Source organism: Phasianus colchicus, chromosome 25 (genome assembly GCF_987193195.1).
Source record: "Phasianus colchicus chromosome 25, bPhaCol1.hap1.1, whole genome shotgun sequence".
NCBI classification, from domain to species: Eukaryota; Metazoa; Chordata; class Aves; order Galliformes; family Phasianidae; genus Phasianus; species Phasianus colchicus.
The window spans coordinates 4,864,093-4,887,489 of record NC_143460.1 but is presented as its reverse complement, the minus strand read 5'-3'; the positions used below and the strand labels follow the sequence as shown (position 1 = coordinate 4,887,489).

The 23,397-nt window shown below is 59.3% G+C and overlaps 2 protein-coding genes across 4 annotated transcripts; one reads left to right on the top strand and one right to left on the bottom strand.

Moving 5' to 3' along the window:
* Positions 1–1,171: 1,171 nt before the first annotated feature.
* STRIP1 (striatin interacting protein 1) lies at positions 1,172–9,712 on the top strand. 3 transcript variants are annotated; one of them, XM_031605917.2, is made up of 21 exons: positions 1,172–1,320; positions 1,893–1,962; positions 2,439–2,513; positions 2,977–3,111; positions 3,416–3,536; positions 3,902–3,970; positions 4,198–4,304; positions 4,587–4,714; positions 5,119–5,301; positions 5,418–5,635; positions 6,019–6,084; positions 6,274–6,337; positions 6,491–6,562; positions 6,805–6,879; positions 7,099–7,196; positions 7,477–7,603; positions 7,695–7,795; positions 7,964–8,030; positions 8,307–8,411; positions 8,611–8,815; positions 9,081–9,711. In XM_031605917.2, exons 1-21 carry the CDS (start codon positions 1,225–1,227, stop codon positions 9,326–9,328), a joined length of 2,430 nt encoding a protein of 809 aa, XP_031461777.1. In that variant the 5' UTR covers positions 1,172–1,224; the 3' UTR covers positions 9,329–9,711. The 3 variants fall into 3 exon arrangements, with proteins under 3 accessions (XP_031461777.1, XP_031461775.1, XP_089980929.1); XM_031605915.2 differs by lacking the exon at positions 1,172–1,320 and adding an exon at positions 1,327–1,478 and having other exon boundaries at positions 9,081–9,712; XM_090124803.1 differs by lacking the exon at positions 1,172–1,320 and adding an exon at positions 1,579–1,757.
* An 841-nt stretch (positions 9,713–10,553) lies between these two features.
* ALX3 (ALX homeobox 3) lies at positions 10,554–14,179 on the bottom strand. Its single transcript, XM_090124804.1, has 4 exons — positions 13,984–14,179; positions 11,886–12,166; positions 11,320–11,382; positions 10,554–10,872 (listed from the first exon to the last, which is right to left on the bottom strand). Exons 1-4 carry the CDS (start codon positions 14,177–14,179, stop codon positions 10,555–10,557), a joined length of 858 nt encoding a protein of 285 aa, XP_089980930.1. The 3' UTR covers position 10,554.
* Positions 14,180–23,397: the final 9,218 nt, after the last annotated feature.

Sequence of the window (23,397 nt, the reverse complement as noted above, 5' to 3'; positions counted from 1 at the left end):
TGACAAATATTTCTCTTCTCCATCTCTTGCAGCTTGTCACGGGTTGGGTGAAAGCCCTTGCAACCCAGTGAGGCTCCTCCTGGCTTTTTTTCCCTCTCCCAACGCCTCTTTCTTCCCCCAGCAAAGACCAGAGCAGGGAGGGATTCGCTTGTTCCCCCACCGCATCACCTGTTACAGAGCTAACAGGCACGTGGTACCCCCAGAGAGCTGCTCGGCTGCCTCCAGCCACCCCATCCCAGGGATGGGAGATGCTCCTGTAGCTCTGGGTACGGCTGCAACGCTGCTTTTCCCTCGCTGGGGGCTGGAGGATGATGTGAAGGATGGATGGCGCGGCTCGGCTCACCCTCCTGTGCCCTCTGCTCCTTTTCTGTCCCTCTTGGGGAGCGCTTGCCTGACACGTGTGGCCCCTCTGCCATCCCTCAGCCCTCCTGGGGGCCGTGGGCTGGGAGCCTTTCCCACCCGGGTGGGTTGCAGCACCCAGGTTTAGGGCTGCGGCTCCATCTAAGCCATGTCCAGGGGCGGCGGCAGCGTCGGGCTGGGAGAGGGAGAGAGGTTTATTTTGTATATGAATGATTTTTAATGAATGCAATATTAATCCTTGCAGATGAGCAATAAATCATTAAAGTCTAATGAAAACTGTTAGGAAAAACAGAACCGCTTTTGCCGTGGGTGAGTGGTTTGCAGCCCTCGGGGGGGTGGGGCATCTCGGGGGGCTGTTTGAGTCCTGCCAGCCCTCCCCCTCCAGCTCCTCCAAGCCCTGCAGTTGGGATTGGATCCTCGTGTGCTCAGATTTGGGGTTTGGTCCCCTCTGGGTCTGGGTTATGTGCTCTGCTGGGCCCCTCTGTTGGGATCTGCTCCCTCCACTTGGGGTCTGAGCTCCTCCCAGCCCCTTGATTTGAGGGCTCACGTGTTCCAGTGCCACGTCACGTCACCCCAGCCCCTTGTTTTGGGCACCGAGCCCCTTTCTTTGGAGCTAGGATCCCCCGCCCTCTCCCCGCCCCTTCCTGCCACTCCCAACATGGCGGCCCCCAGCAGCCGCGGCGCGCGAGGCCGGAAGTGCCTCTCCCAGCATGGCTCAGCGCCGTGCCACACCTATCATGGCGGCGGCGGGGGCGGAGCTTAACCACCGGTCGGGCGCCGCGCCGGACGTGGCCGCCGGGGGCGGGCGGCGCTGGGCGGTGACGCGACGGCCGCGGCGGAACGGCGGGTCCGGCGGGAGGAGCCATGGCGCAGGCAGGAGAGCGGCCGGAGCTCGGCGCCACTCCCAACATGGCGGCGGCGCTGCCCCGGCTCTCCCTGCCGCTCCCGCGAGAAGGAGGGGTGAGTCCTCGCGAGAGCTCGGCGTGCGCGGCGGAGACATGGAGCCGGGCGGCGGCGGCGGCGCGGGGCCGCTCCCGGCCAACAACAAGGCCCGAGGCGGGGCGGCACCGCCCGGGAAGGGCCGCGATTTGGGCCGTCCTCCGCGGAAAGACTCCGAGGTCAGCGCCGCCAACGCCGAAGCCGGGCCCGGCTCCGTGGGGGGCGGGCGGAGGCCTTCCCGGGAGGGGCGGGGCGAAAGCCGGGCCGGTTCCGGTCCCGTGCGGCTCGGTTCCGGTTCCGGTTCCGGTTGGTGCGGTGCGCCCCGCGCTGAGCCGCGCCGTGCGTGGCCCGGTTCCGTAGCGATCCGTTCCGTTCCGTCCTGGGGAGCCGCGGTTGGGGTTGGCCGGGCTTCTGCCCTCCGTCCCTCCCTGCGGCTCCGGGGCGGTGCCTGCAGCCCGGTGGGTCGCCTTGGTAACGGCGGCGGTGCTGCGGGTGAACGGCTGGGTTCCTAAAGGATGGACGGGGCGGGTGGGCGAGGGTTGGGGTTTCCTTGGGGAGCGAGCTGTAATCGAGCTGAATTGTTCTGCTCTCAGGGCTACTCGGAGTCCCCAGACCTGGAGTTCGAGTATGCGGACACCGATAAGTGGGCAGCAGAGCTGTCTGGTAAGGGGCCCGTCCTCGTGGCTCACAGAATGGCCAGGGTTGGAAGGGGCCTCAAGGATCACGAATCTCCAACCCCCTGCCACACGCAGGGCCACCAACCTTCCCACCTAATGCCACACCAGGCTGCCCAGGGCCCCATCCAACCCGGCCTTGAACACCTCCAGGGATGGACGGGGCATCCACAGCCTCTCTGGGCAGCTGTTCCAGCACCTCACCACCCTCTCTGTAAAGAATTTCCCCCTGACATCAGTTAATCAGCCACGATTCCTTTTCCCTGTTGACGATTAAAGGAGTTGTGTTGCCTCCAAAGGTGTTGCTTTGTTGTCTTTAAATGCCTCATTCGTGTTAGAGGAGGCGAGGCACTGTGCAGTGTTTCTTTGCCACGTGCTGGCTGTACTTTCTGCATTTTCCTCATCTGACACTGAGCACCTCTGTGGGTCGCAGTGTGCTGATTCTCCTCTGCGTTCTTTTGGCAGAGCTCTACAGCTACACGGAGGGCCCGGAGTTCCTGCTCAACCGCAAGTGCTTTGAGGAGGACTTCAGGATCCATGGTGAGACCCTTCCCTTGGAGCTGGGGGTCTCCTGGGGCACCCACAGGGCTGGATGTGCTGACGCTGCGTCAGACAGATTGTAAAGGCAGTGATTTTGTTGGTGTGGTTTGTATTGGAGGCCTTGTTATGTACATGGGCTGGCCCTGGAGTGCAGGGTTCCATGGCACCAGCATGGCTGTGCTGGAACATACTGGCAGTAGCAAAAGCATCCAGCTCGTTTCCCATCAGCTGCCAGCACTGGTTTGGCTAGATGGAATTTGCCTGGTTGTGTGATGAGAGGCAGCAGGCAGCCCTTCTGCCCCGATGCCACGTGCCTACATGCTTTTCCCAGGACGGCCTTTCTTGCTGGGGCAGCCCTGTGTTCCATCATACCAAATCCTTCTGTGGTTTTCACGTGATGTTTGTACCCAGAGCACGGGCAGAGGTGCTGCATGCCCTCAGCCTGGCTGCTTTGGCTTTGCAGTGCGGGACAAGAAGTGGACAGAGCTGGACAAGAAGCAGCATCGCACCCACGCCATGCGGCTGCTGGATGGGCTGGAGGTCACAGCACGAGAGAAGAGGCTGAGGGTTGCCCGAGCAATTCTTTATGTTGCCCAAGGTACGTCCTGATGTTGGGCTGGAGGCCTTTGCCTTGCTGCTAAATGGGGGTAATGAATCTGCATTTCACCTTGTACATCTGGAGCTAAACTAATTGTCAGAGGAACTGGGCAATTTGGAGGAGCATGGTCCAAAACTCAGCAGTCTGCAATGGACAGACTGGGGCTTTGCTGCCTGCAAGAAGGCAGTTCTGTCCTCTGCATCTGACCTCCTGCCTTAGCATTAAAGATGTGATTTGCTGTCCCTCTGCAAGGCGTGCTGGCTGCACAGGAGGGCTTTGGGATCCACTCAGGGTGTTGTTGCAGGCACATTTGGGGAGTGTGGCTCTGAGGCTGAGGTGCAGGCCTGGATGAGGTACAACATCTTCCTGCTGCTGGAAGTGGGGACGTTCAACGCGCTGGTGGAGCTGCTGAACATGGAGATTGAGTGAGTGGTGGGGGCAGGTGCTTCAGGAGCTGCTCCGAAGCTCTGCTCTGGGCAAAGATTCTTCCAGTTGGTGGCAGCTGTGTTGTCCCCTGCCTTATTTCTGCTCTATTCCCGTTCTGATTCCAGCAGCCACTTGAATGTCTTGCATTGTTGTGGGTGGATACGTATGACACACAAGAACTGCTGCAGCAGTTCTTCAAGAGCTGTGTTGTCTGGCAGCAAACGAAACAGCTGCGTTCCCCCTCTGGTTGACGGGGGACTTGTTGCAGTAGTGTTTACTCCAGGCTTTGATTCTGACACGTGCATTGCTCGTGGCAGAGTTAAAATGGCTCAGGAGCACCACTGAAGCTGTTTTCTCTCGGCAGTAACAGCGCGGCTTGCAGCAGTGCTGTGAGGAAGCCTGCTATCTCCCTGGCTGACAGCACGGACCTGAGGTATGGAGCAAAGCTCCGCAGGAGGAGATGCTGCGAGGGATTGAGGAGAGGGGAGACAAGAGTTTGTTGGCTTGCTTTTTTCCCCAGTGCACGAGCCCCAGTTCCCCCCTGTGGAGCGGGTGGGTGGAGGTGGGCTGTGGTTGTGGCAGACCAAGCCTTCCCCCAGAGCATTGCATTGTAGCTCATCCCAGCCTTTGGTTTTCAGCCTAATCTTCTTTTCTGGGCAGGGTGCTGCTGAACATCATGTATCTGATCGTGGAGACCGTCCGGCAGGAGGCCGAGGGGGACAAGGCTGAGTGGAAGAGCATGCGACAGACCTTCCGAGCAGAGCTGGGTGAGGAGCCCACGCTTGTGCAGGAGGGTGGGATGGAGGTTCCCAGGGCTGAAGAGGAAGTGGGGGAGGTGGGTTTTGGCTCTGGGCCTCGGGTAGAAGGGGCTGGCAGCTCAGGGTTGGTTTCTGAACCTTGGAGCAGGTGAGGGCAGGGAGCAGAGGAGCTGCCTGGGGTGAGATGAGGACCTCAGAGGTGGGGGTGAGAGCCTGCTGGGGCTGTGGGAGGCACGGTCTGGTGTGCAGCAGGGTGAGGAGGGCCTGACTGTCCCTGCTGTTTGGTTCCAGGAGCCCCTCTGTACAACAATGAGCCTTTCTCTGTCATGCTCTTTGGGATGGTGACCAAATTCTGCAGTGGCCACGCTCCACACTTCCCCATGAAGAAGGTGCTGCTTTTGCTCTGGAAGACTGTGCTGGTAAGGGAGAGGACGTGGGCTGGGCCAGTGCATGTCTTGCAGTTCTACCTTTAGCAGAGGAAGTTCTGCCCACTCACAGCTGCCTGTAATTGCTCCATTCTCTAATTCCTGGCATTTGTCTGTATGTGATTAGAAACTTCCCAGATTTCACCCTATAGGGGAGCATGATATATTGGTCTCTGGAGCTGGCTTCCAAGGATGGACCAAAGTAAATTCCCCTGTTGGGGTCCACAGGAGAAGATCCAGACACCTCATTTGCAGATGACAGGAACGTGGGGACAGGCAGATCTTGTTTCACACCATAGGAAAGCATCTGGGACTCACAGAGAGAGGATTGGGGGAGAATCCATTAGTGCCACGTGTGGAGGATTCCCACCTTCATGGTGCCATTATGTCCCTTGCAGTGCACCCTGGGGGGCTTTGAGGAGCTCCAGAGCATGAAGGCAGAGAAGAGGGAGGTCCTGGGCCTCCCACCACTCCCAGAGGACAGCATTAAAGTCATCCGCAACATGAGAGCTGCGTCCCCACCAGCGTCAGCATCTGACCTGATTGAGCAGCAGCAGAAGCGAGGCCGACGGGAGCACAAGGTGAGGGCAGAGCTGGGGAAAGGGAACCAGGGGACAGATGGGCTCTTGGAGCAGTCTTTTCCTTGGGTATTCATTTGCATGGAACAGAACCCACCTTCCTGCCCTGCTCTCTCCAGGCTTTGATTAAGCAGGATAACCTCGATGCCTTCAATGAGAGGGACCCGTACAAAGCTGATGATTCCCGTGAGGAAGAGGAAGAAAATGATGATGACAACAGCTTGGAGGGAGAGACCTTCCCCCTTGAACGTGATGAGGTGATGCCTCCACCCACCCAGCATCCCCCCAGCGACCGCATCACCTGCCCCAAGGGGCTGCCATGGGCACCCAAAGTCCGGTGAGTCCAGAGGCTGAGCTGCAGGGAGAGGAAAAGAGAGACTTTCACAGCGTACTGTGCTGAAGCAGAGGTGTTGGGAAGGTGGTGGAGATGGGTGGTTGGTCTGGTGATTGCTTTGCTGTTGTCAAAGTGGGCCCAACACCATCTCTCTGTCTGGCCACAGGGTTATTCTTGTGCCCTGTGCCTGGGGATTGGGCTGTATCACTGAATGGTTGATGTTGGAATGGACCTCTGGAGTTCAGTGGCCCAACCCCTGCTCAAGGCAGGAACACAGAGCCCAGGACCACGTCCAGGAGGCTTTTGAAGGAGGAAGGAGTCTTCACAGCCTCTCTGGACAAGGTTGACAGGAAGATGTTATTTTTCCTCTTGTCTTTCTGCTGCAGAGAGAAGGACATTGAGATGTTCCTGGAGTCCAGTCGCAGCAAGTTCATTGGCTACACTCTGGGCAGGTGGGTTCCTGCAAAGCCAGGCTGGGCAGCTGCTCATTTCGGGGGGGTTGGGGAGGGGGCTGCAGCAGAGGCTGCTGCTTTGGGGGCTGTCACACTTCTCCTCTGAGCACTGGTCTCTGACCTCCCCCTGGGAGCAAACTCAGGTTTGCTGCTGTCTGCACACAGCCCAACTTTTTCCCTTCTCTCCAGTGACACCAACACTGTGGTGGGGTTGCCCAGGCCCATCCACGAGAGCATCCGAACCCTGAAGCAGGTGAGTCTGCTGATGAGTTTCTCCTCCTCTGCCTCCCTGTCTGTTAGTGCTGGGTCACTGCACTGCAACAAGAATAACAGAGGCAGCCCCAAGCTGTGCTGTGTGGCATTAGTGGGGGCCTGTGGTGTCAATCCCCCTTCTCTCTGTATGCAGCACAAGTACACATCGATCGCAGAGGTGCAGGTGCACATGGAGGATGAGTACTTACGCTCCCCCCTCTCTGGGGTAAGTGTGCAGATGGGGACAGGATGGAGCTCCCAGGTGGAGCTGGGGATGCTTTGGCTGCTGGGAGGCCTGGGCTTTGCTCTGCAGCTCACTGGGGAAGGAGGAATGGGTTCTTCAGGAAGAGAGGGTTGGGTGTGTGAGGTGGCATTGGGCGGGAGCCAGAGGTATCCTCAGAGTGCCTGGGGCTGAACCAGCTGGTATTTGCTCTTGGGATGAGGTGATCTGCTCTTTCCTGGCACCAGGGGGAAGAAGAAGTGGAGCAAGTCCCTGCTGAGATCCTGTACCAGGGCCTCCTGCCGAGCCTGCCGCAGTACATGGTGAGCACTGCAGGTCCCCTGGGCTCTGCTCCATCCTCCTGAAGCTGATCTGGGGGTGCCTCACCCTGAGGTCTCCCTCTGCTGCTCTGTCCCTTTTCAGCCACACTCACAGATTTTCTTCCCTCTCAGCAAATACATCACTTCCACCATGCTTTGCTGGGGAGAGCGGCCTGTGGTTGGTTTCCCCTGTCCAATTTTCCATCTCTCCATTTCCTCCAGATTGCTCTGCTGAAGATCCTCCTTGCTGCAGCCCCCACTTCCAAAGCCAAAACAGATTCCATCAACATCCTGGCAGATGTCTTGCCAGAGGAGATGCCGTGAGTGACCAAAGAGGCTGTTGGTGCTAATAGGAATGGAAGGGGAAGCTGGATGGAGCCAGGCAGGGTGGTGTAGGCTGGCTCTGTGCTAAGGTTTCTTGGGTGATACGACCATCTTCAGCTTGGTGGTGTGCTGGGAAGTTTGCAGTGCTGCAGGAACTGACTTGCAAGTGCCTGCTGGTAGCCCAGGGAATGGCAGAAATGCCTGCAGATGCCTCCAGGGTGGGGCTGGAAGGGTACAGGCACTGTCCTAGGCCAAGCATCTCTCTGTGTGCCCCAGGACCACAGTGCTGCAGAGCATGAAGCTGGGGGTGGATGTCAATCGGCACAAGGAGATCATTGTCAAAGCCATCTCTGCTGTTTTGCTCCTCCTGCTCAAGCACTTCAAACTGAATCACATCTACCAGGTGAGCTGGGCTGGGGTCTGGCCAAGCTTAGGGGGTGGGCAGCACCCAGAATGGGTCTGCATTCACCCACCCATGTGGCTTTTCTCCCCAGTTTGAGTACATGGCCCAGCATCTGGTCTTTGCCAACTGCATCCCACTCATCCTAAAGTTCTTCAACCAGAACATCATGTCCTACATCACTGCCAAGAACAGGTAGGGGAGTGGATATGGGGAGAGGGTTCCTGCTTGCTTTTCTCCCTCTACAGTCCCCCCACCCCCCTGCTGTGACTCGGCTGCAGGCAGACCCAGGCATGGGACTGCATTGCCCCTGCACAGGGTGGGGTCTGTGGGAGCAGCGTGACACCCCTCTCCTCTCTCCAGCATTTCTGTCCTGGACTACCCGTACTGCGTGGTGCACGAGCTGCCGGAGCTGACAGCAGAGAGCCTGGTATGCTGCTCCCTTCTCTGCAGGCTCCCACCACCCTGCAGTGCTTTCCAGGGGGTGTGGGGAGGCAGCAGGGCTCCAGCAGCCAGCCCTGGCAGCCTCAGCACTGCTCAGTCCCTGGTGTCACTGGGTGTTCTGTGGGTGCCCTTGGTTTGGTGGGTGTCTCCTGGCTGTGTGCTGTGCAGTGCTCCTTGGGGGGCAGGGGTCTTTGGTGCAGCACAGCTTTTCATCTCAGCATCCCCACTCTCATGCCTTGCTTCTGCCTCTCCTTTCCTGCAGGAGGCAGGAGACAACAACCAATTCTGCTGGAGAAATCTGTTCTCCTGCATCAACCTGCTGCGCATCCTCAACAAGCTGACCAAGTGGAAGCACTCCCGCACTATGGTGAGGGCTGGGGGCCAGACTGGGGGCTTTGCACTGCACCCAGGCCTCACTGCAGAGTGGGAGAGCACTGGGGGGGAGGAAGGGGGAGTGTGATGCTGTACAGCAAGGTCTGTGTGCTGGAGGGGGCTGGCGGTCTGCAGTCTGGTGCCCTGCATCCATCTCAGCTGTGTCACCCCCCCATCCCCGGCTGTCCCCACAGATGCTGGTGGTGTTCAAGTCAGCACCCATCCTGAAGCGGGCACTGAAGGTGAAGCAGGCCATGATGCAGCTCTACGTGCTGAAACTGCTCAAGGTGCAGACCAAATACCTGGGTCGGCAGTGGAGGAAGAGCAACATGAAGACCATGTCTGCCATCTACCAGAAAGTGAGGCACCGCCTGAATGATGACTGGGCTTACGGCAATGGTACGTCCTCTGCAGCCACCACAAAGTGCCCTGTCACCTGCTGTCCTCGTGCCAGAGCTGTTCTGCTGCTGCTCAGGGCCGGTGCAGCCCCAGGTCTGGGCTGTGGGGGGAGACGTGTGGTGCTGGCACTGCTGGCGGTGGCTGGTGTTGGAGCTGACGGTGACTGCTGGCCCCTCATGCTGCTTTGTGGGGGCTTGCCAGGTGTCAGCATGGGGGATTTGGTGGCCCAAAGAGCCCCAGCTGATGGCCTCTTCTCCCCTCACAGACCTGGATGCCCGACCATGGGACTTCCAGGCAGAGGAATGCGCCCTGCGTGCCAGCATTGAGCGCTTCAACTCGCGCCGCTACGACCGGGCTCACAGCAACCCCGACTTTCTGCCTGTGGACAACTGCCTGCAGAGCGTGCTGGGCCAGCGAGTGGAGCTGCCCGAGGATTTCCAGGTCAACTACGACCTGTGGTTGGAACGGGAGGTCTTCTCCAGGCCCATCTCCTGGGAGGAGCTGCTGCAGTGATGGTGGCCTCGTGGGAATGCAGCAGGGGTTGTTTGGGGAGAGGTTTGAGGTTAGGGGTGCAAAGCCTTGGATGCTGGGGGGGGGGGCTGTGGTTGCCTGGCCTCCTGCAGCAGGGCTGGGAGGGATCTGAGACTCCATCCAGCCCCTCTGCATCCTTCCAGGCTGTGCCATGCTTCACCCCATACAGAAGCCAGTGGGGCAGTGAAGGGCCCTTTGGTGCTGCTGTGGGTCGCTGGGTGCTGTGATAGGAACAGCAAGGCTGTGTGCCCCCCCCCCGGGCAATGAAGGGGAGGGGGGGGGGGTGGGAGTGCAGTGGTGGTGGGGCTGGAGGCTGCAGTGTTCCCTCACCCCGCTGGGTGGGGTGGATGAGCTGTACATATATAATATATATACATATATATATTCGTGATAGCTCTGAACTGAGTGTGGTCCACCTCTGTCTGCGTACCTCCAGCCTCATGGCAGCAGCAGGGGGGGAGAAATCAGGTTCCTAAAAGTGTGGTTTTATTGTTTAGAAGGGAGCAAAATCTCTGTGAGTGGGAGGGGGCTGTGGAGCAGCATGGGTCTCCCTATGGGGCTGTGTTCCCTGTTGGTGCACCGGCCATACCCATGGTGTCCTCGGGCTGCTGAGAAGTTTTTTGGGGCTTTTGCACAGAAACTTTTGGGTTTGGGTGTTTTTTGACCCAAATGGGGGCTGGTGGTGAGGGCTGGTGGTGAGGGCTGGGCCCTTCTCTGAGGGGTCCCCACTTTCCATCCCTGACATCGGGATGCAGCAGAGCTGGGGGCAGAGTGGGATTGATGATTTGGTGTGGGGTTTTTGGCTGAGGTGCAGGGAAGCTCTGATGAGGTGAGCACTGTGATGGGGTGGGCTGGCTCTGCCCCCAGCCTTTGCTCTGCCCCCAGCGATCCCCCTTTCCCAGCACTCATTCCCCCCACCCCACGCAGCCTCCCTGCCCCAGATGTGGGTGCTGGGCAGGATGGGTGCAGGGATGCCGTGTGCTCTTCAGGTGTGGTTTGGGAGTGATTTCCCCACACCTCCCTGGTGCAGATGCCAACAGCCCCCTCTATCAGATCCCAGCCGCTCTGGGCTGCGCTCTGCTCCCCCCACTCCCCTTTCCAAGGGAGGGTCCTGATTGCAGAGGGCTGGGCTGCAGCAATCTGGCAGATCGGGATGCAGGAGGGATGCGTGGACCACGCTGCCTTGGGGTCTGTGTGCCATGCAGGGGTTACGTGGCCCAGCCCAGCAGGCTGCCTGGCTCCTTGGCTTTCATCCGCAGCGTCACCAGGGTGGGCGCTTTGTAGTCATTCTCCATTGGTGGTGGCTCAAATTGGGGGGCACTGAGGCTCGGGGGGGTGAGGCCATGCAGGGAGTAGAGGCTGTTGATGCCGGGGGGGTGGCCGGGAGAGGCAGGGATGCCCACGAAGCTGGTGATGTTGCTGTGAGCGTGGGGATACGGAGACACGCACGGCGATGGGATGCTGTCAGGGGGCACGAGGCAGGGCCCTGCAGGGCTGCCAGAGCTCGGCCACAGGTTGTTCTGCAGCTGGAAGAAAGGAGCCAAGACCCCAGAGTGACGGTGGGCACTGCATCATCATCCACACCCCACATCCTGAACCCCCCCCCTGCCCACAGGGGGGCAACCAAGGGGCTGTCTTTGCTTTCTTTCCATTGAGTGGGGAGTGAATCGTGATGGGGATCTCCTTCCTGACAGCACTGCCTTGGGTGTGGGGACCCCCATGGCAGCCCCCAGCCTCGTGTTCTGGTGCTGCTGCTGCCTCTGTGCCACACAGCAGTCACAGAGAGCAGCGGGGGGGCACAGGGCTGGTTGGTTTTAGGTTCTTTTTATGCTTTTTAGTATTTGGTGGAAAAGAAAAATGCAGTTTTGCAGCAAAGTGAGGAGGCGAAGTGCTCTCTGCTTTGCTGGGGGGTGGTGTGACTGCAGGGCTTGGGGTGAAGTGTGGTGATGTGGGGTGAAACGAGGGGTTCTCACCTCCTGGATTTTCCCATAGCGCTCCCGTTTCCTCCACTTGGCCCTTCGGTTCTGGAACCAGACCTGGGGGCAGAGGTGGGGGCTGAGGAATGGGGACCCCCCCGTCTGTCCCAGCAGGAAAAGCCCATGCAGGGTGGGTGCCAGGCTCGTGTTCTCTGCTTTCCTTCCTTTTACTTGGTTTTGGTATAGGGCTCTTGGGGTTGGGATGACCCAACTGCATGTCCCCTCTGTGCCTGGGACCGTGACAGGTCCTCCCCCAGAAAGGAGGACATGGTATTGGGATGTACCCCTCCCCCCATTTTCCTGCCTTCCCCATCGGGTGCCCCTCTGCTTTCCCATGCCCTGAGGTGGGCTCTTGCCCCACATTTTGTCTCTCGCTGCCTTTTGGATGGGACAAAGGAAGAGCTGAGGCCAGGCCATGGAACACCCCTGTGGTGATGGGGGGTGGGCAGTGGGGTGGGCAAGGGGGCGGGCTTGCCCCCTGGAGCTCAGGGCCTTTCTGATCTCAGCATCCCCTCTTCAGGCAGAGGAAGGCATCCCTCCCCCTGTGCCCCACAGCCCCATACCTGCACCCTGGCCTCGGTCAGGTCTGTGCGCAGTGCCAGCTGCTCACGGGCATAAACGTCGGGGTAATGAGTCTTCTGGAAGACCTTTTCCAGCTCCTCCAGCTGGAAGGTGCTGAAAGTTGTCCTGTTCCTTCGCTTCTTGCTCTTGTTCCTACCCAGAGGAGGGGGCTCGGGCAGCAGGGGGCCGCCCAGGGAGGGGGATGCCAGCAGTGGGGCTTTGCCAGAAGGGCGGCAGGCAGCGGGCATTGTGTGGCACTCAGCCTTGCAGCCTTTCTCAACGCCTGGAGGGGAGAGGTGGGGGTTAGAGGAGCACGGAGCCCCTGGTCTTGCAGTGGGGGGATGAAGGCTGGGGTTCCTCATCACCCCGTGGGATGGGTGGGGGGTATATGGGGGTGAGAGCAGGGGAGGGGAGCACTGCAGGACCCCCGCTTGGTGCGCATCTCAGTAGCTGCCATCACGTCTCTCTGCAGCCCTGACTCTCAGGAATCCATTTGCAAACCCAAATCTTGTCCTCGTTGCTTCCAATGCAATCCCACCCCCCCCTTCCTCCCCATGCAGCCATGAGGATGGAGCCACAGGGGTTCCCTCCCCCCCACCCCCACCACTGCTGTGCCATTCTCAAGCAATGCCATCCCATCCCCAATGAAAGGTGCTCATTCCACGGCGGGGGGGAGGACATGAGGATGGGACCGAATGCTGTGGATCGCCCCGAGGGGCAGAACTCACAGAGGGAACCTGGGGGAGAGGGATGGACAATGTGGGGAGCCCTGCTGTGCACCCTTGGGGGCTCTCCCTATGGAGGAACCCCCCCCATCTGCATTCCTTTGTGTGTCCCCCCCCCCCCAGTAGAACCAACCCCAACATCCTGGGCTGGCAGCAGGTGGACATCAGGACCCCCGGGGGTCTCAGTCCCTGTGTGGGGCACAGCCCAGCCCTCTGTGCTACTGAGGGGACCATCCTGGTGTCCCATCCCTGCACACCCCCATGAGCTTCTGACCCCCCCCCCAACCCCACCTCCAAGGTGGCATTTTCCAGACCTTCCCTTTGGATGATGATGATGGCTATTATTATTATTTTGTCCTAATTGAGGCAATTTGGGGGTTACTGCGCGCAGCCGAGAGCTGCGGGGCAGCTGCTTCGAATTAACGGCCCAATCTCAGCTGGGGGTGGGGGTTAGAGGGGGGGCTGCTCCCCTGTTCTCGATACTGAGTGATCTCTGTACCCCTAAAACACAGCCAAGGGCTGCGGGATCCCCAGCTTTGTGCTCCTGAAGGGCTGAGCAGTTGGAGGGCCGCTGCTGTTGGCAATGAGGGAACGTGGAGAGGGGTGAAGGCAAAAACCCAAACACAGCGCCATGGGAAAGAGGGAGAAGGGGAATGAAGGAGAACCGTGGGCTGCACGAAGTGATGTGCTCTGAGCTTTGGGCCTTTCTGGGGGGTTTTGCCCTTTTCTGAAGGAGCTGCGATGGAAACTGATAAATAAAGGGCCCAAAAGGAGCAGGAAGGGAACGGGACAGCGGGGTGAAGTGGAACATGAACCGTTCAGAGAAGGGGATGAGGGGGAGAAAGGGGACACCCCAAACCCACCGCCCCGGACCGCTCTGCCCCCAGCTGCGGAACAGCTGCACCATCACCGGGAGGAGAGGAGCGTCCGCGGGGACCGGAGCGGAGGGCCGGGGCCGGACGGAGGATGCGGGCAGCGGTAAGCGGCGCTCCCCCCCGGTGCCGTTGGGTTCCCGTTGCGCTCGGCCTCATCGTTCGGTCTATTAGCGGTCGGACGGGGCCGCGGCGAAGCGGAGCCCTCGGGGCCTCCGACGGTGTTAGCGGGGATGGAAGGAGCGACGAGCGCTCGGGGAGATCGAGAAGCGATGGGGAGAGCCCCGCTGGGGCGGACCCGGGTACCGGGCGGATCCCCGCTCCCACCCGCGGCCGCGTTCCGTGCTCGCATCGCCCGGTCGATCTCCGTGTCGCGACAGGGGGACCGCGTCGGTGATAGGGAGCACAGAGCGGAGGGAGCGCGGGGCAGCGAGCGGATCGGGAAAGCAAAGCCTTACGGTGCGACCTCGGCTCCCCCCGCCACCCCAACGCTCCCCCGGTACCTGCAGCCCCGTAGAAGGGTCTCCCGTGGAGGAGGGGGCCCGGGCCGGCGGCCCCCAGGCAGTGGGGCTCTGCCCTGTCCGGAGGGCGGCGGGGGGGGTCCCCGTGTGTGCCGGCTGCGAAGGGGCCGGAGGTGTGCTGAGGTCCTGGGGGGGCCCGGCGGGTCGGGGGGAAGGGAGAGCAGCCCCGTGCCTCCATGCTGCAGGTTGGAGGGAGCGCAGGGACGGCGGGGAGCGGGATTTTGTGTGGGGCCGGGGAGGAGAGGAGGGGGTAGGGGTGGGGGGGAATATGGGGTTGGAAGGGAGGGCTCGCCCAGCACCCCCCGCACACTCACACCCACTCCCACCCCAACCCACTTCCATCGCCTCGGTCACGTGCGTCCTCCCACAGTGTTAACCCTCTGTACCGCTGCCCCCCATTCCCACTGCAACCCCCAGTGTCCCCCCCCTGGCTGAGCAGGGTCGGCCAGGAGCAGAAATCCATCCCTCCCGGGACAAGGGCTGCGGGCTCTGGGCCTCCCCTCTGCAGTCCCTGAGCAGCAGGAAACGCCCAGGGCCCTTCCTCAGCACAGAGCTTCGACCCCAGGCCCTCCAGATCCCGGAGATGGGAGGAATATTCCCTATTCCCTGCGTCTTTCACGGCCCTTCTGTGTCCCTTCCCCTCTCCAGGCTGCACGAGGCTGTCTGCGGCCTTTCCTTCCCAGCATTGGGGCTGAAGTCTTTTTGCACATCAGTTTGGAGATGGTGCTGACCCCTTGTTGTGGCACTGCCCGACTCACATCTCCATGCCTGGCAGAGCTCCTCTATCCCTGCTGCAACCAGAGCTCATGGGATCTCATCCCTCCCTTCTCACCCCTCTGCCCTCGGTGGTGTTAGAGCCACTCGGGCTGTTTGGGTTTGAAGGGGCACGGCTTTGATAGGGTTTGTGGCTGGGATGGGGGTCAGATTTGGTGATTTGGAGGGTGAGAGTCACACTGGGGCTGATCAGAGCCAAAGAGGGAGCGCTGGGGGTCCCCACACTGCAGCCGTGCTCTGTGCCACGATTTGCTGCTCTCCCATCTGGGCAGCACAGAGCTTTTGGTGGATTTGGGGCACTGCATGGTCAGGGCTGAAGGGTGGGGGGTGAGCTGTGTCAGAGCAACAAAGTGTGTGCAGAAGGACCTTGGGGGGTGGTAAGCAGCAGAATAGCAGCATTGCAGCATGCTGGTGCCTTTACTGGAAGGATTGGGGCAGTCTTTGCTGCCTGAAATCCACAGCAGCTCCTGCTAAAAGCACTCAGCTGGAAAGGGAGGGGAGCACAGCCGGGCTGTGGGGCTGCAGATCTGTGGGGCTGCAGGGCTGTGCTTTGGCTGCAGCACATTTTGCAGTGCTCACCCTCAGTTTTCAACCCCCCCCTGCAGCTGCCCAACACTTTCCCTCTTCTGCTGGGATCTCCCATCGGGCTGCTCCTTCTCGCTGTGCACTGTGAGTTATTGCAGGGCAGGGGCTGTGAGCCCTGCTGCTGTCCCCCACGCGTGCTGTGTCACTGAGTGCTGGGTTAGGGGGGTTGGTTTTGGTGCCCCCCTCCCAGTTTTGCTGGTGGGATGCGGGATGCTCACTGTGCCAACGCGTTCTGGTTTCGGTTTCAGTCTCACTGGCTGGGGGGGGACGTCCCTGTCCGTGTCACATTGGTTCCCCATGCTGTCTCCCAGCTCAAACCCAAGCTCAGCGAACCCCAACACACAGGAATGGGTTCCACCCTCCTCAATCTGCTGGATTTTGGGGGCTCTGAAGCCCAGCAGCGCAGCACCGAGCAGCGCTGGGATCCCACTCCTTTCTTTCCAAGCTCAGCCCTCCTCACAACCCTCACATAACACCAAGGAACCCCTCTGCTTTCTTCTTCCCATTGAACACTGTGCTGAAATGGAGACGGATCCCCTCCATCCAACCCTACCACACACTCGTTTGCACACTCAGGTCACGCACACTGAGCACGGGGCCGCGTGCGTCTGTGCACGGGGCCGGCACAGCCTGCAGTTCTGCAGCACTCACCAACACACAGATGGGAGCACCGGGACTGCAGAAGGACAGATGGACAGACGGACACACGGAGACTGCAGGGATCGGGGCCGGGCACAGCTTGGGGAGGGGTTGGAGGGGGGTTACATGGCATTGGGGTTTGTTTAGCATTGCTGTGATGCCAATGAGCCCAAGGCAAAACCCGACACAGAGACAAAACCCAACAACGCCTTGCAAAAATGCACAAACTGTTTATTTTATTTTTTTTCTTGAATTTTTGCATCCAGCGGATGGGGAAAAAAAATAAAGAAAAAAGCAACATTTCAGTTTGCAGCGGCCTTTGAGGGGGGGGGTGAATCAGATCCGTCCCACTGAGTGCTCTGCATGCAGCATCCAGTCTGTGTTTTGCAAGGGGAACGGGGGGGGGGGGTCACATTGGGGCTCCTCACCTCCTCCTTTTGCTCATTAATGGGGTCACTGGGGGCTTAATTTCACCCCCCCGCGTCTCCCTCCCCCATCCCGGCAGAGCTTTGTGATGCAAAGAAGCAGGGATCCGTTGTGCAGCCCGAGGTCGGGGGTTTGAACGGAGCTGTTCCGACGAGGTACAAAAAGGAAAGAAAATAATTAAAAAGAATAACGATAGAAAGCGAAAGAAAACGGTAAAAATAAGTGAAATAATAATAATAATAATAATAATTTAAAAAAAAAAAAAGCCCAAAGGAAGGATGGAAAAGTTCTCCCCCATAGGAGTTCTGTGCAAATGCCCTCGGGGGCTGCTCCCAATGCACCCCCACATTGTGCCCCACTGTCACACGGAGCCACTGCCCCCTCCCCCAACCTCCCCACCCCTAAGGAAAACCCCAAAGCCCTTCCCATCCCCATGGGACGGACAGACGGATGCGTCCCATCCCCTAACAAAGCGCTTCCAGGATGCGCAAAGTGATACGCACCGGGACGGACAGACGGACAGATGGATGGACGAAACCCTGTGCCATAAATCAGACCAGCAGTGCTCCCCACACCACGGTCCCAGTGAGAGGTGCTCTGCAGGTCCCAGTGCTGCTGCTGCCGCGCTGATCCCAATGAATCTGGGAGTCATCTTTCAGGATGGAAAGCCAGAAAAGCACCAGAAAGCGTTTTCTTCCCTTAAAATGTGAGCTGAATATTTATTGCTGGGAAAGGAGAAGTTTGCTGCAAACGCAAGGAGTCCCCAGGGCTGAGGGCTGCCCCATAGGAACGAGGGGAGAAACTTTGTGGGGAGAAAGGAGAGGGAAAAATCAGCAGCTGCATCCCGAAAGGACGGAGAAACCTCAGCGCTGCCTTCTGGTTTGTGTTTAGCCCTTGGAAATGGTTCCCCCCCCTCAAACCTCCTCCTTCCTCGGGGGGAAGATGGATGCTGTGAAGTGGCCGACACCTGAAAGCAATCGGGGTTTGGTGGTGGTTGGGGGGGGGGAGGAGGCAGCCGTCCCCGGGGGCTCCGTGGGGCACTGCTGTATGATGTTACTGCTGTAGGGTGTGCTGGGGGATGGAGGGATGGATGGGGAGGGACAGAGGGAGGGAGGGATGGGTGAATGGATGGATGGATGGAGGGATGGATGGAGGGATGGATGGATGGATGGATGGATGGATGGATGGATGGACAGAGGGAGGGAGGGATGGGTGAATGGATGGATGGATGGATGGATGGATGGATGGATGGAGAGATGGATGGATGGATGGATGGATGGATGGATGGATGGATGGATGGACTGATGGATGGATGGAGGGATGGATGGATGGATGGATTGAGGAAGAGATGGATGGATGGAGGTATGGAGGGAGGGATGGATTGAGGGATGGATGGAGGGATGGATGGATGGATGGATTGAGGGATGGAGGGATGGAGGGAGGGATGGAGGGAGGGATGGATGGATGGATTGAGGAAGAGATGGATGGATGGATGGAGGGATGGAAGGAGGGATGGAGGGATAGAGGGATGGATTGAGGGATGCATGGATAGATGGATGGGTGTGCTGCATAAATTGGTCTCTGCAGTTGGTGTGGGGACAACGTTCCCCTTTCCAATGGGGAAACTGAGGCACAACACAGCAGCGTTGGTTGTTTGCCACATGGAGGGTTGGGGATGCCCAATGGATCTGTGGTGAGTGGGTGATGCTCACTTGGCCCTGAGGAGAAGCAGAAGGTTCCATCTTTGTGCTGATGCCCCACAGGTCCACGGTGGCAGTGCTCAGGGTGTTCTCCTCATCCTGAGTTCACAGAGCTCCCATGATCAAAGTGTTCATGTCAGGGTGGGCTGGCAGTAATCCTGTACCTGTCAGCATGAATGAAAGGTGATGAAGCTGTGAGGGTTGCAGGGAAACCAGATGGGCCATCTGGGGCTCCTTGCGCCCGGCACCACTGAGCTGCCAGTGTGGGGCTGCTGGGGGTGGGGAGGGATGGATGGAGGGATGGATGGATGGAGAGAGAGATGGGTGGAGGGATGGAGGGATGGATGGATGGAGGGATGAAAGGATGGAGGGAGAGATGGATGGATGGAGGGATAGTTGGAGGGATAGATGGAGGGATGGAGGATAGACGGGTAGGTGGAGGGATGGACTGACAGGTGGAAAGAGGATGACTGAGATCTGAGAAGGAGGCAGCTGAGTCCAGCAATGTCTATGCTTTTCTGCCAGTGGAGGTGGCTTCTGGCCCCCAATTATTTGTGCCAGGTTGGACACCCTTGTCTGTGGAGAAGCGCATCTCCCAATGGCAGGACTGCACTTAAGCTCAGGAGACCTCAGTCATGTGAATCAAACACTGCTTCTGATCTTCTCCAGGGGTTCTGTGCAGAGCTCTGGAGGCCATGCCCTCCTCTGAGTCCATGGTGCAAACCAAACCAGACCCAGAGGTGCTGGAAGGGATGTGGAGCTGAATGGCCACCACCAGTGGGGCCAACGCAGTGGCTGCAGTGCCCAAACAACATCCCCTGAATTTCCCTACAGATGGAGCTGGGGGCTGCACGGGGGTGGTGAAAGGATGGCTGAAAGTCGGGGGATAGGGCAGAGCTGCTGTCTGCAGGGTTTCTTCCCACCTCCTGCCATCAGTGCCTCATCTCCGGCCCCGCTGCGCCCCAGTGCGTGGCCCTGCTGTGACCCCCCTGCCCGACCCCTGCAGTGAAAGGTTTCCTTTGGCTCGGGCAGCTCTGATAAGGAGAACCAGAAACAGTTTTGACCTTTCAACTGCAAATCTCCGCGTGAGGAGCCGCGAGCTGTTCCTTATCTCAAAGTATCCCTTGTGTCAGGAAACACAGCCGTGCCGTGGGACTCCGAGGTGCTTTCAGCCTCAGAGCTCTCAGGCACCCAAGGATGGCTCAGCTGGGTGCTGCGGGAGGAATCCCTGCTGGGAACCCAGGCAGTTGTAGGGTGCTGAGTTGGGTCCTTATTTGGAGCACTGCTCAGCCTCTCCCTCCTTCCAGTCCCCATCCTTGCTTGTTTTCTCAGCCCAATAACGAAGGTGAGCGCTGCTCTCCACGCTGCTACAGGAAGGCTGGAGGTGTTGGGGCTCATTAATTGCTCTGAGCAAGCTAATTGGCACAAGCACAGCAGCAGGAGACGTGGCGGCACTGTGGCTGGCAGAGCTGCTTGGCTTCCACCACTTGAGCTCTCCCTGCCCAGGGGTTTCCCAGCAGTGGCACCACCCCCATTTCATGCTCCCCACCACCAGACCCACGTGCTGGGGGGCCTGAGCACCCTACAGAACCCGGACCCAAACACCAGCAGGCTCCCTTCACTTCCTCTGATATTAAACCTACATTTCCCTGCTGTTGGTTAACCCCACTAATGGGGTCTGAGCCGGTTCAAAGCCTTGGGAGCAGCAGGGGGGAGGCTCTGAGCAATAAGTGCAGGCGACCCCTGCCAAATTGGAGTAAAAGATGTCTTCCTCCCACTCCTGAAATAACCCACAGCATTTTCACATTAAACCTCTGAGCTCAGAGTGGTTGGGGAGGAAGAAACCGTTGAGATCAGCCCTTCCTCAGCCCCCTTCCCCTGCTAAGAATAGCCCTGGAGCTGTGGAGAAGACACTCTGTGCCCCATGGGGTTTGGAGACATGGGATCATAGAATTCCAGGTAATGGGAGGAAGTGAATGTTTTATGGGATGGGGCCATGGGAACAATTATCACGAGGTCTCACCCCCACGTTCCTCATTCAGCAGTGCAGTGAAACAGCAGAACTGGGCCAGCAGAACAGGGGCAGGGCAGGAGGTGTGGGGCGCAGTGCTGTGCAGAGCAGGGCACAGAGCTCAGCAGGACGCAGCTCCTGGAGGCACGGGGACTGATGCTGCTCCATCCCCAGGAATGGTGTTAATGGGGCCCACCTGGCGCCCAGGGCTCAGGGAACTGAACCCAGTGCCCTCACCCTGAGCTCAGCGCTCGTTCCCCTGGTGTTAACCCCATTTCCTCTGCACGTGGAGCAGTCGTGGCTGTTAGCAGGGCTGTCGGCACGGGGGGGGGCTGCAGCGTGCCCCTATTCCTGCCTGTGTGCCCTGCACTAATCCCACTGACTCTTCCCATCCAGCCCCTGTGACACACCGATCCCATAGAGGAGGTGATGTCTCGTGGGTTGAAACCCTTCCATTCATCCCAGCAGAGCTTTGAGAGCACACGGAGAGCTCTGCCCACCACTGATTTATGGTGGGAAGCGGCAGGGCGCTCAGAGCAGCAGCAGGAACATCCTCTCTGAATGGCAGCAGAGCAGGAAGAGCGTTTGTTATGGGGAGAAAAACGCATCGCAGAGGTTGCAGGAGCAGCGCAGAGCCCTTCCTCCCAACCCAATTTCCTTCTGGCTCCGACGTCCCAGACCCGATGTGCCCACGGTGGGCGCAGTGGGGCGATGCTCATCTCCAGGATCCGGATGCTCATCTGCCGGCTCCGTCTCCACGCAGAAATGCGCGGGGACACCCGGAGACAGAGCCGTGTTTGTCGTTTTAAGAAATACGGAGCAGACGGGGATGCTCTTCTCCTCCTCCTCCAGGGGATCGGACCCACCCTGAGCACCTCCCAATCACTGCGCCGTCCCGATGCGGGGTGACCGACAGCTCCCGGCTCCTTTTCCCCGCAGCAGTGCGGGTTCCCGGTGTCTCCAACCGGCCCCAATTTCCTGCAGCCCCCTCTGAGACCTTCTGGCCGTGGAAATCCGACGCCCCGTTGGCAGGAAGGGCTGCGGGGAGGCCGTGCAGACGCAGCTGAAGCTGAGCAGGTCCCACCGCTTTCCCTCTCTGCCCCACAGGCGAATGCAGCCGGAGGATGGGAGCAGCTTCGGTGCTGCTTTGAGGCTGGAGCTCAGGGCGCTGATTTCTGCCTGGTTTTGGAGTGGGGAAAAGCTCTCAGGTGCTGAAGCACCAGGAAATAACTGCGGGTTTGTTGGGGCTTCGTTTCATCCCTCTTTCAGGCTTTGCTGTGGTTCCTTCACCATGGGCACCCGCGGGTCCCAGCTGCAAAACCAGAGCTGTAAAACCGATGCGTGCCAAGCAATGACACCGACAAACCAGGGCTGTTCTTCTCCCCTTTGCCAGATGCTGCTGCGATCGGCCACGACCGATTTGCTGAAGGGATTCCCCTCCTGGCAGTGCAGGCGTTGGCCGCTGGGGTCGGTTTGTACCCATGGGGATGTGGGCCCGCTCTGGGGCCGGCAGCAGAGGGCGGCTGTCCTCGTGTGCCACGTTACAGTGCTGTGATGTGGGGACACGGGGTGCCGACCCCATCGGTGGGCGCTTTGTGGGGCAGAGAGGGGAATTTGGGTGCTGCACCATTCCCATACACGGGCTTGGAAACGTGGGCAGCGCACGTGAGCGCAGCGCTGGGGCTGATTCAGGAGCAAACCCTGCCAAGCAGCCCAAATCCTCTTTTTCCCACCCAAATACGGGCCTCAGCCAAAAAACGGGCCGTATCCAGGGCAACGCCGGAGCCCGGTGGCTGCGCTGAGATCCGCCGTTCATCCCAATGGAAGCGCCGGGATCGCGGATGCGATGGGGGCGATGGGGGCCGCCCCCAGGGGTTGGGGGGTCTCAGAGCAGCGCAGAGATGCTCCGCTGCCCCCTGGTGACATGGGACCGTCGGCACCGGGACCCCAGCAGGATGGGATGGGATGGGATGGGATGGGATGGGATGGGATGGGATGGGATGGGATGGGATGGGATGGGATGGATGGCCGGGTTTGGGGCTGCAGCATCTATCTCTTGGCATCCCTCTCTGTGATGCCTTTTGCTACAAGGATGTAGTTTTGCCTTCTGTCCTTCCCCCTGCAGCATGCCAGCAGCTCCAGCAGGATCCTGCCTGGAAAAACTGGAGAAAACTGGAAGGGAAATGGGTCCTCCAACACCAAATGCCTGCAGGATGCATGCGCTGCGCTGAGGCTTTGAGGATCTCCGGAGCAGGGCGGCTGCTTTGGGCACAGCACAACCTTCTGGAGCATCGATCCACCTCATCAGCACAGGGACACTGCTCAGTGCTTTGGCCTTAATGATCATGTTCCATCCCACAGTGCTCAGTTCATCCTCGCAGGCCACGAATATCTCCCTCTGTGTGACCACAGCTCAGCTCTGACCCAGCAGAGGAACGCTGTGAACCGAGCCCTGCGCTGAGGGGGAAGGAGGAAACAGTCAGCCGACTGTGTGCATTAAAATAATTAACACAGCGTGATGCCAAAGTGCTGGCAGAGCCCGGCTCCATCACTCACCCTGCTGTGACGGGGATGCCCCTATTTCCCCTTTTTGGAGGTGATTTCCCCACCAGCATCCATCCCTCTCCTGAGTTACAGCAGCCGCTGCGCGATTATACGCCTCCGTTCTGTAATTACCTCTGCTCGCGCTAATTGTGTAATTGGAAGAGGCAATTACCTGGTGAAATGAGATAGGAAGAGGGCTGGCTCTGTCTGTGGGACTCTGGCTTGGCCGCATTCTGCTCACACTCTTTCGAATCACCCTTTTCATGCCCAAATTCCTACCTTGGGGTTCTTCCCATCCTCTCCCTCCATCCACAGCCCCATCTGTGAGCCCCCTCCTCACCCCCTGCATCCTGCAGTGTTTCCTATTGACCCAGTGCAGGGTCACAAAAAACCTCTCCAGCCCCAAGCTCCCTTTGGTGCTGATCCACACCCCCAGCCCAGGGCTGACCGTGTCGGCTGCGGTCCGTATACAGGGATGGGGAATGGACAGGGCAGAGATTTGCTGCAAGATTAAAGCTCTGCCTTCCTTCAGCAGCTGCTTTTCCTCGTTAGCGCCCTAAGCTGATTGCTGTAAGCTGCTTGGTGAGCGATCGTTTCCAATGGATCCTCCCAATTTCCTCAAATCCCCCTCAACCCATTACCTCCCACCACGGAGCAGCCCCAGCTTTGGGTTTTGGGCTCTCACTGGGGTGCTCAGTGCATCCCTGGGCATAACCC

Bases quoted from the DNA above. Each gene is read 5' to 3' on its own strand.
- STRIP1 (XM_031605915.2), top strand. From the start codon at position 1,359: ATGGAGCCGGGCGGCGGCGGCGGCGCGGGGCCGCTCCCGGCCAACAAC. The intron at 4,715-5,118 runs GTAAGGGAGAGG...TGTCCCTTGCAG, and splicing joins TGCTCTGGAAGACTGTGCTG to TGCACCCTGGGGGGCTTTGA. The intron at 5,302-5,417 runs GTGAGGGCAGAG...TGCTCTCTCCAG, and splicing joins GAGGCCGACGGGAGCACAAG to GCTTTGATTAAGCAGGATAA.
- ALX3 (XM_090124804.1), bottom strand. From the start codon at position 14,179: ATGGAGGCACGGGGCTGCTCTCCCTTCCCCCCGACCCGCCGGGCCCCC. The intron at 11,383-11,885 runs GTATGGGGCTGT...CTCTGCCCCCAG, and splicing joins TGACCGAGGCCAGGGTGCAG to GTCTGGTTCCAGAACCGAAG. The intron at 10,873-11,319 runs GTGAGAACCCCT...CCTTTCTTCCAG, and splicing joins GCTATGGGAAAATCCAGGAG to CTGCAGAACAACCTGTGGCC.